The sequence below is a fragment of the Mus caroli genome, unplaced genomic scaffold (assembly GCF_978045245.1).
Source record: "Mus caroli unplaced genomic scaffold, Mus_caroli_1 scaffold_6, whole genome shotgun sequence".
Lineage (NCBI taxonomy): Eukaryota > Metazoa > Chordata > Mammalia > Rodentia > Muridae > Mus > Mus caroli.
Window position 1 is genome coordinate 106,597,135 of NW_028227261.1, and position 18,373 is coordinate 106,615,507.

General features: G+C 44.6%; 1 protein-coding gene across 1 annotated transcript in view; it reads right to left on the reverse strand.

Annotated features, from left to right (window-relative positions):
* Window positions 1-2,588: 2,588 nt before the first annotated feature.
* Window positions 2,589-18,373, reverse strand: part of Nr4a3 (nuclear receptor subfamily 4 group A member 3) — a 38,239-nt gene continuing 22,454 nt past the window's right edge. The window contains exons 6-8 of the mRNA XM_021160733.3: window positions 18,066-18,265; window positions 14,738-14,916; window positions 2,589-3,054 (exon numbers count right to left, since the gene is read on the reverse strand). Coding sequence (XP_021016392.1) covers window positions 2,807-3,054; window positions 14,738-14,916; window positions 18,066-18,265 — 627 coding nt within the window. The 3' untranslated portion in view covers window positions 2,589-2,806. The remainder of the gene's footprint in view (window positions 3,055-14,737; window positions 14,917-18,065; window positions 18,266-18,373) is intronic.

Below are 18,373 nucleotides of genomic sequence, written 5' to 3' on the forward strand. Positions count from 1 at the left end.
GTCCTCTGCAGAGCTAGTGTGCCTTCCACTCTGGGTACACTTGGGTGTCAACATTTAAAAATGATGACCTAAGAGGCTCTCATAGTTGTGATAACTATGGAAGACAGAAGAACACTGGCTGTATAGTCTTTTCTTTCAGCACTAGTGTCTGGCTCTTAACTAAAACAGCTTCATCATTCTTCAGACCAACAGATAGATGCTTAGACAGTCCTTTCCCTTCGATCTGTGGGTGTGAGGACAGAAGGGGCAACAGCATTTCCCAGAGCACCGTGCTGCTGTTTTGCTTTGCCTTTCAGACAGGACGAAAAGAAACAACAAAAAAACCAACAACCAAGGAGTAACTTTGCAATACTCAAGGTGCACAAGAAGGTTACGTACGCTCAGTACTTCTAATTTATTCAAATTCAAATTGAATTTGGTCTGAAGCGATCTCGTGTGAAATGTTAGCTTTCCTGATATTTAATAATGTTTATTATGTTTGCATATAAGCTCAACACATTAATGCCAAAGTACTGCTTTATTCAAGGCTGTCTGCAGGTGAAATGTTAGTATGCGTGACTATGTTTAAAAGTTTAGTTTCCTATAGATTCAGTAAGATGTGGGGGAGACTAAGGGAAGATGAATTAAGTCTGAGCCTTTATCCTGTTGCTGTTTGCCCTGCAATGGGCCCCCAGTTTTCTCCTTTGTGAATTTTAATAGATCTGATCAGATGATGAGCCAGGCCCCTTCCAAGTCTGAGGTTCAAAAATCTTAACATCTCAAGCTCTGTCATCTTGATAGGAAGGTGATATAGTTCATCAAATCTTTATACAAACAAAACACAAGATCAAACATCTGAATGAGTTGCAAAAAAAGGAGAGAATATGATTTGTTATCTGGGTTACACTTTGCAGCAATTAGGCAATTCATTTGGCATTTGTTTGATTGTATAATTTAATGACAATATAAACAGTATAGTTTGTTTTTTTTTTTTAAAAAAGACTAAAGCAAAAATGATCAAAAGCTAACAAAAGCTACTGTGACATCAGTTTGACATTCAAAGTTTTTGAGTCTTAGCAAAACGGCCGAAGGTATCTTGACTTGATACAGAGTATACAATATAAAGACTTTTAGACCTTAAAATCTTCAAACATTATTAGAATTTAGCAAAACATAAGCAAAAATTTCATATCAAAGTGCTAAACAGTGCTGCCTTAAAGGTCACTGCAAATGAAGGGTAAAGTAACTGCGTGGGAAGTGACATTTCTTGTACAAATGGTTAATAAAAAGACACATTATAAATATATATGTAACCTGCTATGCTTATATATATATATATATATATGCTTATTTAATTTCTAATTGGTGTATCCAAGTCACCACGAACACCCCATTTGATTACTCTGTATCTCAGCCTCCAGGAGCTGGTGGTCTTGCAATAAATACAGGCAAAGCTATTACAATATAACGTGCATACAAATGTTCGTACAAATAAGGACACTATGCAACAAATCATTTCATAATAACATGGCATCAACAGTAGAAACATATAAAAGGGGGCACAAACACGGAATTTTGAACGGCAACCTACTAATCTCCTCTAGAACTCACGTTAATACTATCTTTTCTTCTTCTTCTCTCTCTCTCTCTCTTTAAAAAGATGATTCTCTTGCTTTCCAAAATTGTCTCTAACCAATAACAAAAATTAAATTATATATATATATATATATATAAATCCTTATCATCTCTGGTGTTTACCCTGTATGACCCAGTTCCTACTTATTTGCTTGTTCTCCTAGGGTTAACACTTGATTGAGTCAACCAGTGCTCCTTGGGCTTCTGAATGGATGAATCAGGAACTTGCTACAACTGAAGTAGGTTTAGAGAACTCTGTCCAGGTTGACAAAAACACAGCGAAGATAGTTGTATGCCATCCGTTTTATAACCTGATCCCCCTTCAGGATGGCTGGATAGTCATCAGGGGTCGAATTCCATCAAGAATGGCCTGAAAGTCTTAGAAGGGCCACACCTCCGAAGGGTTCTACAGGGCAGGTAGATCAAGTCTTAGCTAGGAAAATGAGCGTGCCATTTGATAGCATGACTGCCTCCTTCTTATTTTCATGTAAAATAAGGGGGAGTTCACAAACAAGACTTAGTAAGACAGCACTCTAAAAAATTGCACTTGTATATGGAAGCAAATAGCCATTATCATTTTTGCTAAGTCTGATTTGTAGATAATCTTCCATCTTTTGCCATTTTTTTAAGAAGAAAGAAATGAAGAAAATGGAATTTTCTGCCTCATTTGCACCACGTATCTACCCTTGACACAGGAAGTATATCCTAAAGGGATCCGTCGTAGGACACAGCCCTACCCTGGTGAACAGCCCTTGGCTGTTCTTTTTTTTAAATACAAAGCAATCATAATCATATTCCCCAGAAAGAGTTTTTTTTTTTAAAAAAACAAAACAAAACAAAACAAAACAGTTATATTATCCTTTCTCCCCACCCCACTGCTGGGATAGCATCATCCAAAAGTGCTTTGTCAGCAATTTCTTAGAAAAGCCTCATGAACTATTTACCCCCTCCCAACCCACCCACCAAAGCCTAAATATAAAACACAACCCCAACACAATACTCTGCAAGGTTTCTGGCTTTAGGTTGTAAGGAAAGGTGCCAGGAAAAGAAAAAAAGTCTTTGCTTTCTACGAGAGCTGCTTTTCCCCTGAAGGAAGGACAGTGAGTGTGGAAGGTGTTCAAACCCATTCTTTTGCTCACTTAATGATCAGGTGCCAGCAGAGCAAGTAGCTCTCTGCTCAGGCTTCCCCTGCTCAGAAAGGCAGGGTGTCAAGGAAGAGCTTGTCGATGACAGAAGGTGGAGGCACCAAGTCCTCTAGCTTCAGGTAGAAGATGCGCTGGAGGCCCTGGGTACAGATCTTCCTCAGTTCTACCAGTGCGCGCAGGACCTTGGGCTCCGAGGGCTCCAGAGCCTGTCCCTTCCTCTGGTGGTCCTTTAAGCTGCTTGTGATCTTGGTGCATAGCTCCTCCACTCTCTTTGGTTCTTTTAACCCATGTCGCTCTGTAGGACAGAGAGAAGTTGGTAAGTTTGGGGGCAGGTCAATGGCACTAGACGTCCTAATTAAGGTCTCTCTCCTTTTCCGTCAGCCAGGGTTAGGCATTTTACAGCCGGATGGGCCTTTGTGGACTGGAGTGATAGCTCAGTTAGAAACTCAGTCAGGGCCTGCTTTTAATTCCCCAGAACCCACCAGATATGGTGGCACATACTTGTAATTCTAGCCATGGAGAGGCAGAAGCAGGAGGATCCAGTGCTGGATAGCTAGCCTTGCCCACTTGGCTTGATACAGGAAAGTGAATTAATGTTTCTGTCCCAAACTGGGGAGGAAATCACTGATGTGAGCCTCTTAGCTCCTGATTCCAAGTGTGTTCCTATGGTTCCATGCTAGCCACTGCCAAGAAAGGCCACCTCTCCTTCCTGTGTTTTGACCTATGCCTTGAACTCTACAAAACACACAAGTCCTCTCAGGCAGAGAAGGAAAAATCACAGCAGAGAGAGGGAGGCCTGGGAGGACATGGGGCAGGCATTTATTAAGACATGGGGAATATCTCTTAATTCCACAAAATTATACAGAAAAGGGTTCCCATGGTAGTCTTTTTTTTTTTTTTTTGGTAAAGCTGGTGATATTTTCAGTCACACAGTTGCAGAAAGCTGGCATTTGAGCCCATCTTCCAGGAAGAGTTGTTCTCTGGCTAGAAAACACTGTTGGGTCTCGCTATGACACAAGAGCCCGACATCCCATACAAGAGACTTTTACAGCTGCTGTAAAGTAGAACCTCTTTTCTAAGGGAAGACTGGGGTATCCTTTATTCCTAATTTTCTTCTATTGTTATATTTATATCTAAAACCCATGTTTATTCATTTGTGTGTGTGTGCTCGTGTATGCTCATGTGTGCTCTGTGTGTGTGTGAGCATTGATCTTGGTGTCTTCCTCAATCTGGTCCTTATATAAAACTCCACTTTTTGAGGGGTAGAAGGTATCTTTCTAAACAGCGATCTAGCCTTAGCTTCTAACCTCTCTTAGATTTAGTTGTTTTAGTCATAGGTCTTGTTAGAAAAGTCATTTCTCTGAAGCAAAAGCTAAAGAAAACAACTACCAAGACAATTTTCTTTCTTGTCCCAAATAAAAGAGGCCTGAAAAGCAGGAAATATGCAATCTCACAGTGTGGTTAGTGGATATGACTTGGGGTAAGTGCTTTCTTCACTAGGGCCCTAAGAGAGGAGGCTGGATCTAAGGCTCCTAACGCCCCTTCCAGAGCTGTTGGGTTAAGATGTCTTTAAGTACATCACTGCCCCCAGTATCTCAGTGAATTATGGCTTGCAGGTTTCTGGTGTAATGAAGTGTTTTATAGAGAAAGAAACCCTGGGTTTGGAATTGAATCCAATTCTGGCTCTGCTCTTTGCCTGGGACCCAGTCTCTACAATACTGAATGTCTTCCTACGAGGGAGGAAAACACACAAGTCCTAGTCCTGTTCTTCTTGTTCAACTTAAACATCGGACAGTGACTTGACAGGAAAGTGTGATTGTTAGGTAAATGTCCTCAAACTAAGATGATATTACCTATACCAACTGTAGAGCACCACCCACCAGGATAGCCAGCACCTGAGACAGTGGCTGACACTTGCTGGTGACCGGGAGGCAGCTGTAAGACTAAACCGAGACAGAGCCTCAGTGTGCCCAAGCTTTGCAGCTCTTCCCTTTGCTTGCACTAGGAAACTATAAGCTGGTTAGCCAGGTTCAAACCTCCCCACTTGGTTTGCTAAATGCAGAGCCCCCGTGCTGAAGGCTGAGAGGGAATCCTGCTTGCAGTGGTGAGCTGCCGAAAGTTTATATTGTTCTCCCCAAAGCACAGAACCAGGTGGCAAGTTTGGCAGTAAACTCAAGAGGTATAAAAATGCCCATAGCCTCTGACCAAGCTACCACAATTCCTGGGAATTTATCCAAAGAAGAAAGTCAAGAAAACAAAAACAGCAACTCCGTATGTATGGAAACATTGGGCACAACATTTATCTGTTACCACCCCACACACAAGAACTCAAACAAAGCAAGCACTGGGAAGAGGGGCAAAGATGAGAAAATGGGGTACTGTTCAATGAATAACAGCAAACCCAGACAGTGGAAGATCCTGAAGCTATCAGAGATAAGTATAAAGAATATTAAACAATATGGAAAGATACCGGTAACATTAAATAAAGAAGAGAGTTTTAAACAGCTCCCAGGCTATTATCTCATCTATGCAAAAATAATCATACAAATCTATGGCTGCTGAGATGACTGATCAGGTAAGGGTATTTGCTGCCTGGCCTGATGATCTGAGTTTAGTCCCTGGTCTCCACACGGTAGAAGAAGAAAAATGGATTCCCCCATGCTGTCTGTCCTCTTTGACCTCCAGAATTGCACTGTGGAATGTGTACAAACGCACACATACACATACTATAAAGAAGTGTATTTTATTTTCTTCACAAAAAGGATGAAAATATTTGTGAGATAACTGAATGGCTCTTTTACCTTTCTCTTAAAATGTCTGGGTTAGTGCTATTTGGAGAATACTGTTAAAACAGTACAAGATAAGAGATGGCCCTTCATGAAATCCTGTCATATGGACAGCACAACCAAACACCAACTTGCTGATATTTAATTCTATTAGCATTGAGACACATTAAATCTGATTTACAAGCTGGGAAGAGGAGGTGTCTCTCACAATCAAATGCCAGTCCATTAACCGAGGTCCTTCCATCCTTCCAGGGCCTCCTGTCTCACAGAACATCCAAGATTCCATGCTCATTATCAGGATGAAGAAACTGAGCAATTTGTCGGGTGTGTTGTGGTGGTTGGGGGCGGGGCTGTCAATTGATTGTGGAACCTTAGAGCTAGACTTTCTCTTGGCCAAACTCACAGAAGGGAGCATGGAGTTTTCTCTGCTCTCCAGCCAGTGGCGGCTGCTCAATAACTATGGCAACCATTATTTATTCAGTGAATTGAAGTGGAGATCGATACCTCCTGCCAGCTGGATCAGCCAGGCCTGGAATTCCTTGAGGAATTCATAGACACTCCTGTTAGGAGCCAAAGGCACCTCATCCTGTCTTTGTTGTTGCGAACACTCACAGGATCTGTGGCTTCTTTAGTTTTCCATAGGAGCTAAGATAAAATTCAGTCTCTGTGTATACTCCTGCCAGCAGCCAGCAAGGTTTTCAGTTCACCAGGGAGTCACCAACTGTCTGGGACCTTCTCAGCAATTTAAAATTCCTTAAAATTCTAATCACTGACATTTAGTTAAAGGGACCTTCCCCCACCCCTTGCAGATTAGCAAACAGCTACAGAGCTGAAGTGTGGAGTCCATAATACAGAAGGAAAGAGGGAGTCAGATATTTTCTCATTTCACAGAGATTTATACATGGAAGATAAACATTTCTCTGGGCAGGAGGGGTGTAGCTTAGTGGTGGAGTGCTCGATTATCACACACGCCCTGGGTTGAATCCTCGTCAGCAACAACAACCCAGAAATTGTTGTCACCCCCTCCAATGATTTAACCAAACGAGCTTTATACACTGGGTTTATACAATCCTGCATTTCAGTGTTATGTTTCCAAGATGTCAAGACGGATGTCTTATAGTCGTGGCTAAGTACTAGACATACATCAGAAACACTGTGCATGTACACTGGAAGAGATTGATCTGCTTTGTTTAAACTCCCACCTAAGAGAAGAATCTGCACTTACGGCACTACAAACCCCAGAATCAGGTTCCACCTACCCTGGCAGGTCAGACATTTTAACTTGCGAATAGAACTCCTTTAACAGCCTTTAGGTTATACTCTTTTACTTAGATTACCTTAGCTCAGAATGAGGCAAGGCAAATGTTTTCTCTAATTAATATGTAAGAAGACTCAGAGTTAAGTGACTTGCCTAGGGCTGAGCTTAGCAAGCGACCAGTTTCTTTCAAACCAAATCTGAGAATTTCTCTCACCACCAGCTGACTACCTGCCTTCAACTGCCTCTAACTGTTAGAAAGTTTCTCCTTATCCTGAGATAAGGTTTCCTTCAGCAACCTCCTATTTTCTGTGGACCTAATTAACTAGTGGTTAATTACTTCTTCCAATAGATGTTCATTAAGTACCTACTCTGGGGCAAACAGTACTGTAGCCAGTGGGGTCAGAGCAGTGAAGGAAACAGCTCACTCTACTGTGTGGGGCAGTTCGCATCTAAAGACATGTTTGGATTCCTATTAGCATATTAACATATTAGATATCCATGTCACAGAAGGCTGTGCTGAGTGTGAAGAGGGCAGGAGGGAGTCAGAGGGAAAGAGGAGGAGGCAGGAGGAGAGGAAGGAGGAAGAGGAGCAGTGTAGAGAAGAGGGGAGTAGAGGGAGTGGATGGGATTGACGGAGTGGAATAATGAGACACTCAAAGCACTGCTCATGTACTTCCCCCTCAGCCAGTTAAGATCTACTCCTCTCAGATCCAATATTCTGTCAAGGAAACTTCCTTCTTGGCTCCTTGTCTAGGTCAGATTCTCTTCTAGGACAGGATCTCCCTTTGCAGGACAAGCAAGTTTGAAATCTGATCCTCACGTGACAATTGCCTGCCTCTCTCCTTAGGTTTAAGCTCCTAAGGAGAACTGTCCTGTATTTGCTTTCTGTGCTCCCATGTCCTGCCCCAAACCTAGCACACCAACGGTGCTTCATACACATCAGGTTAGATGAATCTGTAAGTTGGAAGATCCAAGTCATTTAGGAAATGACTAAGTGAATACTAAGCGTGAAAGTTGCTCAGATGAAAAGAATGAGCTGGGAGCTGTTAAGAAGCTCACAGTACTAAAGAACTTTACAAACTCCCAGACTTCCCAGGCAGAAGCCCCCCTCTTCGTGCCTCTCAGCCCTGTCAGTTGTGAGCTGGGTGACTTTGGGGCGTTTTCACACTTGTGAAAGAGGGCTAAAAATGCCAGTTGCTTTTGGTCTTGCTCTGAGAATTAAATGATCTTTACATAGCAAGTACTTGGAATATAGTAGTATATTAATAAAAACTTGCAAATACTCTGTTTTAAAAACTCCATTCATTACCTTTCGTGCTAGCCATGGCTCTGAGTTCATCTGCTAATGGCACAGAACTCTTCCTTCTCCCAAACTCATAATAACCTCTGGGGATTCCTTCCCTGGGGTCCTATTCCAGACACTTTAGTTACTCTCTGTGTGGTGTTCCTTGCATCCGTGTTTTCTCAATGAGAATTTCCTCTGGACAAGGTCTCTAATATCTGCTGCCTGCGTTGTTTTAATTGCTTTTGACTGGCTTCCTTGCTGTGATCCATCCCAGGTACTTCCAGATTTATTAAGCAACACTAAAACCACATATGTGAAACTCTTGGCATAGTGCCAGGTACGGTCTAAAAAATATTAGCTATCATTAATGTTAAAGAGTCCTAATTGACAATAGGCTCCCTTGTTCCTCAAAGAGTGGCTCGCATCCCAGAAGAGTCAACAAAGCCCAGGAACCTCTGAGAAACGCACAACCTTAGGCCCTGCTCCAGACCCACACAACAGCATATGTAACTTAACCCTATGTCCAATGCTCTGTATGCCGGGTGGAGAAGCTCAGCCCTGGTGAGTCCTTGCCCTCAAAGCTGCTGGGCAGCATCTCTATCCTATGTTCACCTCATCTCCGTAAACCCCATTTCCCAAGGCATCTTATTTTACTGCCTATGAGAGCTTTCTCCCAAAGAAGCTTGTTCCCACGTCAGTGTTTTATGTTGGTTTCTTACATTGAGCTAACGTTTGCTATTTCACAGTTCACACTTCTGCCTCTTGGTCGATAAGAGAAGCCCCAGGATCTCCTCCTCAGAGCAGAAAGCAGTGCCTAGAGACAGGGATGGATAGCATTCAGCAGTAGCCCATCACCTCAAGCCAGCTTTCTTGAGCAGGTCTTGGGCCACTGGCCAATTTTGAGATGATGACACAGTTCTAGCCAAGGAGGAAGAAAAAAATGGGGCTGTACCGGAGACAGCAAACATGTAACAGGACTTCCTGCTCTGAGCCCCTCCTCTGTCTCTAGGAAGTCACACTGCTGCCACTTATTGAACCATGTGTCCTCTGCCAACTGCTGGCCAGCCCCAGAACCCACGCTGGTCAGGGAGCCACAAGTTAGGTCGAGGTGCACAAAGCTATCTTTTCTGTCTGTCTCTCTAAGACTATGGACTCCTTAAAGGGAAGGGACTCTGTGCCTGGCATGTGGCAGAGTGCCACAGACACCGACTGAATTAATCTAAGTGAAATTAGGCATCTCTCAGGGAGTCAGGCTATTTTCTAATAACAATGGTGGGCTAAAAATTATTTAGATTTTCCTAATTTGAGAGACTTGCTGATATTTACAACACACCTGTTCAATGAATACTGGTCATGCACCAGACAGTAGGATTTAAAGACTAGTAGGATTCCCTTTGCCCTTTTGTTTGGGCCCCCAAAGTATATCCCAAGTGTGGCCAGGTGAAGACCTGAACTCAGACCTTTAATCTCCACATCCATACTTGCCCTTGCCACATGGCTGATAGCTCTGTTTGATGGAAAAATCAGAATGGCCAGATATTCAAAGGGAGCAGACATGCTCTGGAACAACAGGGTGGGGGATCAGCTAAGTGCTCATCTCACCACTGCCCCTAGATCTGCCTTTCTTCCACCTCCATCTTAGAGGTCATGTTCCAAGAAGACCAGGAAAAATAGATAGAAAAGAAAGAACTCATTGTTCTACCTTGAATCTATAAAACAACACCTTGGGAAATTAAAAAAAAAAAAAACTCCATTTGGGCATCAAAATTTCTTCTGCTATTGGCTCCAAAGGACCCTTTAGATCATATTCCCCTATCAATCACTAGATAGGAAATTCATGCTTATAGTCCAAGGTTATAGTTCATAGTAACAAGGCAAATATCCCAATGAGTCAATTGTTTCACTGAAAAGCCTGTACATTTTCCCAGAGCCCAGAGACTGTGTGCAAGCTGGTGCCCCGGGAGGTGGCAACGCTATCTTCCAGCGTAGACTCCTGCCTCTGCTCTCAAGTTTGCTTCAGAACAGGAAGCCATTCAGAATCATAGCTTGGACTCCTTGAAATGCTCTCCTCTTTCCGCTCTCGTCATGTATATGATTAAATCCATGAAGAAAGCAATTTGACTGTCCATGATTTCCCCACAACTGCGCTGGGCTGTTTTATGGTCATGCCCTGGATCTCTGGTTTCCCTGGTTTAGAGTGACCTTTTCATTGAAATGCTACTGCTTTGGGAAGTTACTCATGACCAGTACATTGAGTGTTCTTAATTCCCCATAACGTAGCGTTTACCCAGACTTCCTCTTCACTGAATCTATCCCTTCAAAAACCTAAACATTGCCAGACATAGTGGCTTCTGCCTTTAAACCCAGAACTCTGGAGGCAGAGGCAGACAGATCTGTGAGTTCCAGGCCAGCCTGATCTACAGAGTTCAGGCACAGCCAGGGCTAGATAATGAGACACTGTTTCAGAAAACCAAAAACCAAACCAAACTAAACCAAAGAATTTAAATGCTAACCACCATGCATAGAGCTCCTTATACCATATCTTGGTAGATGACAAAATTCCTGTTATCAGGATGCATGTCCAGTTAATCCTCCTATTCCTGCACACCGACAGCCTGGCCTGGAGAGGCCCCAACGCCCAAACTTTGTAAAGAGGTAACTCCACACTAACTTTCTGTTTGGAGGGTGGCAAGCCGATAACAACACACTGCACCCCATCAATGTCAAAGAAGCAAAGCCTTCACATTGCTCCAGGGATGTGGCTTTGACAGGAGGCAATGGTTAGGGCAGATGAACTGGGGACCCAGAAAACATGTGAAAACCACAAACTGTGGGGGAACTCCCCATTACTGTAGGATGGGAGATTGATCAAAAAGAGACTACTTCCTGTCCCATCTCACCACCCAGTACTTCAGGGGAGGAAGAAGAAAATATATTGGGGGGGGGGGAGAGACATCATGTTTGGGTAAACTACCACCACTATCCAATTTCTGAAGGCTTTTTGTGAAAGCGAGACTGGCTAATGGGCTAAAATCCCTCCTCCCTTTCCCAGATGCCTGTCTGGTTTCAGATAAGACAGGTTTTTGAATGAATTTTCCTAGGGTTCATCTGATGCTCCACTTTCTGACGATGAGGCATCCTGAGACATCAAGACCTTGGGACTGCCCACTCAACGGACAGTGGCTACTCACAACAGTGGGGGTGCTTCCTGGGCACTGCTCTTCCTCTATTGCCCACTGCTCCTATGCATCCCAGATCCTTCCCAGTCACCAAATCCCAAGAGTTTTGTGAGATTAGAGGCCTAATTCTGCTTGTGTGGTATCTGCAGCACCTCTGACAGCTTGCTCTAGAAAGGCTGTCAGGAATGAAGGTAGCAACTGGAGTTGCCCTTGAGAAAGACCTACATACAAATCATTCGGTCCATCCAGTCTCCCTCACTCTTTTGTGATCACTGTCCTTTGAGTCGCCCAAGTGGCTAAGGAAATAGTTGCCAAACATACTATACTGCCTTGTTTTGTTTGAGATGGGCTGGTCTTAAACTCACCATGTAGGACAAGCTAGCCTTGAACCCACAATCCTCTTGCCTTAGTCTCTTGTGTGCTGGAATTATAGGTGTGAGTTCTTACTGCCATATAAAGCTACCACCTTTTCTTCAAGACACTGAGTTTGATTTTATACTGCTCAAGGTTTCCAAAGAGAAGGACAGGTCAGACCCCAACTTGAAGGAGCTTCTGTCAATCCCACTCCAAGGAGATATGATCCAAGGCATAAGGAGATCTAATGTCTGCCACAAGTCCAGTTTGGCTGTGTCATCAACCCAGTCTTTCGTAACCTACACTGCCACCCCATGGAATGGATGTTATTATTCCCACGTTGTGGATGAGAAAACAGAAGTGCAGAGAAGACAGATGTGCTACTCAATAGTTCTTGCTAAAGAAACACCAGACTCCAGTTTAATAAGGGGGTTACCAGAACCAGAAACCCATGTTTTAATTGCCGTGCCAAACTGCCTCTTCCTCCAGCAATCTCTACCCAAGTGGGCAGTGGGTTGGTCAACTCTGACCACAGCACAGCACAAATGGGTTGCAGAGACTACCACCACCTTCAGCTTAATTTCTATTCTGGATGCTATGTGGACTCTTTGGGTTGGGAACACCTGGTACCCTGGTGTCCATTAACTTCCATAGCACAAAACAAAGCAAGAACTGGCTTCATAAGCCAGGCTCTCCTTGTGAGCCTCAGCCCCTATGCTATACGACTCCCTGTTTCCTCTGCTTCTCCCTGACCTACTTTGTACTCAGAGCCAGCTGCCACTGTAGATCATCCTAGAATGCAAGTCTGGCCATCTCGATCCTCTGTTCAAAGCTTTCTGTGACTCTCCACTGATCTCAAGACAGACCCCACTTGCCTGGGTCTCACTGGGTGCGGAAGGCTAAGGAAAGGTTCTGTAACCCGCGACACTCTGTAGGTCTAGTGGCTTCTCCCAACACTAGATGTTTTAGCCATTTCCTTTTTGACACTTAGGTCAGTCATATTTCCAATTTGGGAAATTTTTATTTATGCTTAGAGCTATTATTCTTTCCACACTGGCCTGTGAACATTCTCTGCTCCCCAGTCTGTGGTCTCTCGACACTTGATCCCTCTCTAGCATCTCCACATTCTGTCCAACCCTCAGCATCCTGTGGATGAATTTACACATCCTGTGTCCTCCAGACATGCACGTCATCATCTTTGAAAACCCAGTGACGCGTGAGTCAGCACCTAGACCAGTGGCTATATATTCAACTCCTATTCCCCTAGTGATACAGCAAGGAACTGTATCAAGGAACTGTTGAAGAAAGCTAAAGGCCCCCCCCCCAATAAACTCAGTCCTACTTTATACTTTCCAGTTTTGGAATGTCTACCTGTCCCAGAAATGCTGAATGGGTCTGAAGTGGAGCTGAAGAGCTAGATGACAAAGTGACCTTGGGGGCTAGTCTCCTTAGAGTCTTTAGAGTGAAGTGCTTGGGTCTTAAACAGCCAGTTGTCTTATGTGTTCTGCTATGACATCAGAAGGCCCTGTCAGTGGAATCCACACCCTCTGAGGCTGTCTTTGCTTTTGTTTCACGGCCTTGGAATACTACGAAAGCCCTAGTGAGAACCAAGCTTCTCACCTAGGACCAAAGACCAGGAGGGGAGAGTCAGGCCCAGGCCTAGCCTGGCCTCTGGGGGCACACAGACACATCAAACTTGGGCTCACAGCTGACATAAGCAGATGCAGGTGCTGAGGCCAGTGGTTCTCAACCTTCCAAACACGGTGACCCTTTAATACAGTTCATGTTGTGGTGACCTCCAGCCATAAAATTATTTTCACTGCTCCTTCATAACTGTCATTTTGCCACTGCTATGAATTGCAATGTAAATATATAATGTAAAGATGGTCTTGGGTGACCCCTGTGAAAGGGTCACTTGACCCCCAAAGGGTTTGTGATCTATAGGTTGAGAAGCACTGGCTTCTGCAAAGCAAGGCTGTTTTAGAAAGGAGAGGCCAGCGTTGCTGACGAACATGATCAGGATCACCTATCTGGGGAATATTTCCTCTAGCCAAGGGCGCAGCCTGTCTGAATTTGGCTCTCAGCCCATCAGCCAAGTTGGGCTTGAGTCTGACCCAAGGGAGGAGGAACCTTCAGATCCAGTTAACCCCTTCTGGAGCTGGCACCTCAAGACACTTTCTCACCAGGTCCACTGATGAAGATGCAACTTAACAAGAAACTTCAAGGATGAAGGGTGAAGGGGAGCCTAGAGCAGCACCCCCAGGGCACAGGGTGGTGGGACATATAGCAAGAGAGTAGAGTAATGTAGCAACTGAGCGTGTGTGTGTGTGTGTGTGTGTGTGTGTGTGTGTGTGTGTGTATGCTAGAGGACATCCTTGGCTATCTTCTTTAGGAATACCACCTACCCTTCTTGAGATGAAGTCTCTCACCGGTCTGGAGCTTGGCAGTTAGGTGAGGCTGGCTGGCCAGTAAGCCCTCAGGGATCATCCTGTTCTACCTCCTCAGTGTTGGCATCGTGAGTTCACATCATGCCATCACACCTAGCATTTTTAAATGTGGGTTCTGGTGACTGAATTTGGGCCTCCAGGCTTGCAAGGCAAGTATTTTACTATCTGAGCTAGGTCCTTAACTCTAGAAACGGAACAAACTTTATACTTCTGTTTTTGAACTTTTCAAAAGGCTGTGGAGTTGAGTCGTTTTCACTTTTTGACAAATACCCATTTTTCTCCATTCTTTCCCAGCCAGGATTAGTAAATGATGCTGTCTTCCATAGGCTGTAGCTCTTTGATGCACTTTAGGTCTCTATACAAGACCTGGGAAGAAGCCCACAGGAATGGCAGGCTGGTTAAGATGATCTTTCTGGAGATCCTTTCTAAAAACAGCCCCGAAGTAGCCAAGTCAACTGCTAACAGGCTCCAGAGGAACTGGGCTCTGATATCAACTCAATAGCATGGATCCTTTCTCCTAGAAGCTCATAAGAGTAAGTTGTGGATACATGCTTTCTTTGCTTAAAGTAGACAAACTTGGTGGTAAGCTATACAGAAACACGGAAGCTACCTGGTCACAGGTAAGAGAAAGGGGGCCACAGTCACCAGCTTTCGGCAGCTGACGCTTACCTGTGATCATACTCAGTGCTGACAGGCAGGCTAAGGCTTGGATATCAAGGTTCAGGCTCTGCAAGTTTAAAGAAAAGTCTTTAATGGAGTCGAGCCACTCCCCAAATCCTCGAAGGCACTGAAGTCGATGCAGGACAAGTCCATTGCAGAACACAAACTTATCTTCAGCAGTGTTTGACCTAGGGGTGGGCAGAGGAGGGAGGCACACATTAGACAGGTCTTCTCTGTCTGGCTAACATGGTCTCATCATAATACATGGGTAGCAACATCACATGGACAGTTCTGGAAGCTGTGCGCAGTACTGTCATGAACAAAGATGTGCTTCTGGGACCAAACCTCCAGCATCATCTGTCTGAGCTAACGTCCTTAAGGAACATGGACCAACGCACCTGTTCCCTAGGGCTAGCATAGGCTAATGGCTTGTCTGGGATGGAATGTGGAGAAGCAAATTCTCAGAGAATATCTAGTTCAGTGATTCTCAACCTGTAGGTTGTGACTCCTTTGGGGGTGGGTGTCCACAGGGGTCTCCTAAGATCATCTACATATCAAATATTTGCATATTAATTCATAACAGTAGCAAAATTACAGTTACGAAAATAATTTTATGGTTGGGTTCACCATACTAGGAGGAACTGTATTGGGGGTGTGTGTGTCACAGAATTAGGAAGGTTGAGAATCACTGAAGTAGGGGAAGCCCAGCCCATGACTTCGGTTACTATGTTGAAATCCCTCGTAGCTGTGATTCTTGATAGCTGGGGAACAGCAGGCCTACTAGGTTCCCCCACAGGAGTGAGGAGCAGGTCATAAGACCCTCAGCAGACATTACAGCCATTGACTCTCCCCTGCCTTTCCATGCTCAGACGAGAACAGCTCTGCCCCACCCAGTTGCATGCAGCCAAGGGCGGTGCTGTCGTGTACAGGAGGTAGGAGACTGAGCAGGGGATCTGTCTGTGCAACTTTTGGGAGGTTATTATTCATATTAGGTGTGACTTTTTGGTGATACATCTTTGGGAGGGGCACCTACATCACTGTAAGCAAACCCTCATATATGCTCCCGTTAGCTAACCCGGTAAACATACGGGTGCATCATCCTGAGCTTGGGAAAAATCATTTCTTTGGCCTATTGTTGTTGGTCCCCTGTCTGGGGTGAATGGATCTTTGTTAGGCGGTCTCCTGAAGTAAAGTTATACAATGGCCTCTCTCTGCCGAGAATGGGAGATCTCCCCTTGGGGCTTGCAGTCAAGGCTGCTCCCTTATTTCCTTAAATGCCAGGAGCTGATAAGGCCCGAGGCTAGACACTATAATTCCATTATGTAAACTCAAAGCAACAAGTTTCTCCGTGTGCCAATCACAGAGGCAAAGGCAGCAGAATGTATTAGCTCCTTGAACTTAAATAAGGGAGCTATAGAGGGCTGTTTCTAAATTTGCCAATGTGTTCATAACCATCCCCTTTCTTACAAAAGGAGCCCTGAAACCTCCATCCGACATGATGGCTTAGCAGTGTAACCTTGGCCACTCCTTTCATCTCTCTGCACTTCCTTTCTCTTATCTATGGAACAGGAATTTAATCATCATTTCTTAAGGTTGCAAAGGGATTTAAATAAAGTGAAGGCTTTTGAAAGCCTGTGCTCAGTGTCTAGCACACAGAATGATTCAGAGAGCGCTAGGTGTAACTCATTCTCCATTTTGTGGGATCTTTACTTTAATCTCGGCTTTTCCTTAACTTTCTTGTCCTTGTTTCTCTCTCTAGGTCAATTGCATGCACAAGCTAGTGTCTGCACTTCCAGATGAATAGCTCTATTCGTTCCTTCACTCAGCTGGCAGTTACTGAGCGCCAAAGATGAGAAGGTGCTGGTTCTGGGCACTGCAGAGAGCTTGGTGAGCTGTGGTGCGCTCCATCGGCATAGAGGCACCTCCTCTGCTTAGTCCACTCTTGTGTGCCCTGCACTGGCTCTGAATTAACCTAAACCCAGGCACTTCAGCCACGAGCCCCATCTCTCCGTCAGGTCCTTCCACACAGGGAGCAGATGGACAGAGTGGTCTCACTGAGTTTGAACATGGATTTCTAACCACTGTTTTCAGGATCAAGGGAGCATGAGTTACAGTGCAGTTTCCAGTGCTCTGTAGACTTCTAGGTCAAAGTGGACGGGGGCAAAGCCCTGGAGCTACATTTTGTGCAGGAGTTTCTGGTGTCACGATATGGAATGGGACCATATGGGAGAAAAGAGAAAGAGGGAAATGCTGGTTTTTCTTATAACACCCGGTGAAATACGGGTCTATCTCTGATGTATGTAGTTGAAATGAAGCAAGGAAGATCGAATTAAATATGCCCTGGGTGAATAAAAACTAATATATTTTTTTTTATCTTAAAAAAGAGACCTGTGTGGAGAAGAGCTTAGGTCTGGATTCAAGCTATTTGAAGACTCACTCACTGTTAGGCAAAGCAGTACACATCTGGGTCCCGGCATTCAGGACTGGACAGGGAAGATTCCAAGCTCAAGGCTCATTGTGAGTCTGAGACTAAACTACCTAGTGAAACCTATTGATCCACAAGTATAGGTAGGTAGGTAGGTAGATAGATAGATAGATAGATAGATAGATAGATAGATAGATAGATGATAGATAGACAGACAGATAGGCAGATAGATAGAATTCACTTCCTTGGGGCTGGAGAGATGGCTCAATGATTGAGAGCACTGGTTGTTCTTCCAAAGGACCCTGGTTCAATTCCCAGCACCCACATGGCAGTTCACAACTGTCTGTAACTCCAGTTCTATGGGATATGACAGTGTCACATACACATACATGTATATAAACACCAATGCACATAAATTAAAAATAAAAAGAATCCACTTCCCTCTCATGCTTGCTGCCACTCAGCAGTAAGGAGTGAGCCAAATCTTTCGACCCGAGAGCTCAGCTGTGGAGTTTTCAGAGACCCATGTGCAACAGTCATGTGTGAAACAGAAACTCATAAGGCAAACCCAGTATTTCCACAAACACTTCCGATACCATGAGATCAGTCCTGGGGCCAAGGGCTTGAGCGACCACCAAATCCATCCTCTCTGTTTTGCATGGAACAGAGCTGGGTTTCTAGCGAGGCAAAGCTCTGCTTGGAGGCCTAAGGTATCTACTCTTCTTAGACCTCAGACTGGAACCCAGGGTCCCAGCGGCGTCCTGCCCCCTCCCCTCCCCCCTCCTCCTTATGCTTTCTGTTCCCCACTTCTCAGTGTTTGCATGTTTGAATGAAATTCATCTTTGCGTCTTGAACAAACTCCTCACTGTTACAAATGAGGAGGCTGAGAGAAGATAGAACAATAGGACCTACCTGATGGAAAGTCTAAGAACAAACAGCTCCAAAAAGGCTGATTCTATAAGTAACGTCTGATCTTCTTTGGGGAGATCAGTGAATCCCGGGATCTTTTCTGCCCAGCTTCTGGACACGTCAATGGAGGCCGTCAGAAGGTTGTAGAACTGCTGCACGTGCTCAGCATCTGTGCCTGCAGTGGCCTGGTCGGTGGGACAGTACTGGAAAGTAATGCACAGAGAGCAGCCTTACCCTGATTGCACGGGGATGGCGCCACCATTGAAGACTGGCTCTGCCTAGATGCCAATGCCTAAATCCTACCCCCCACT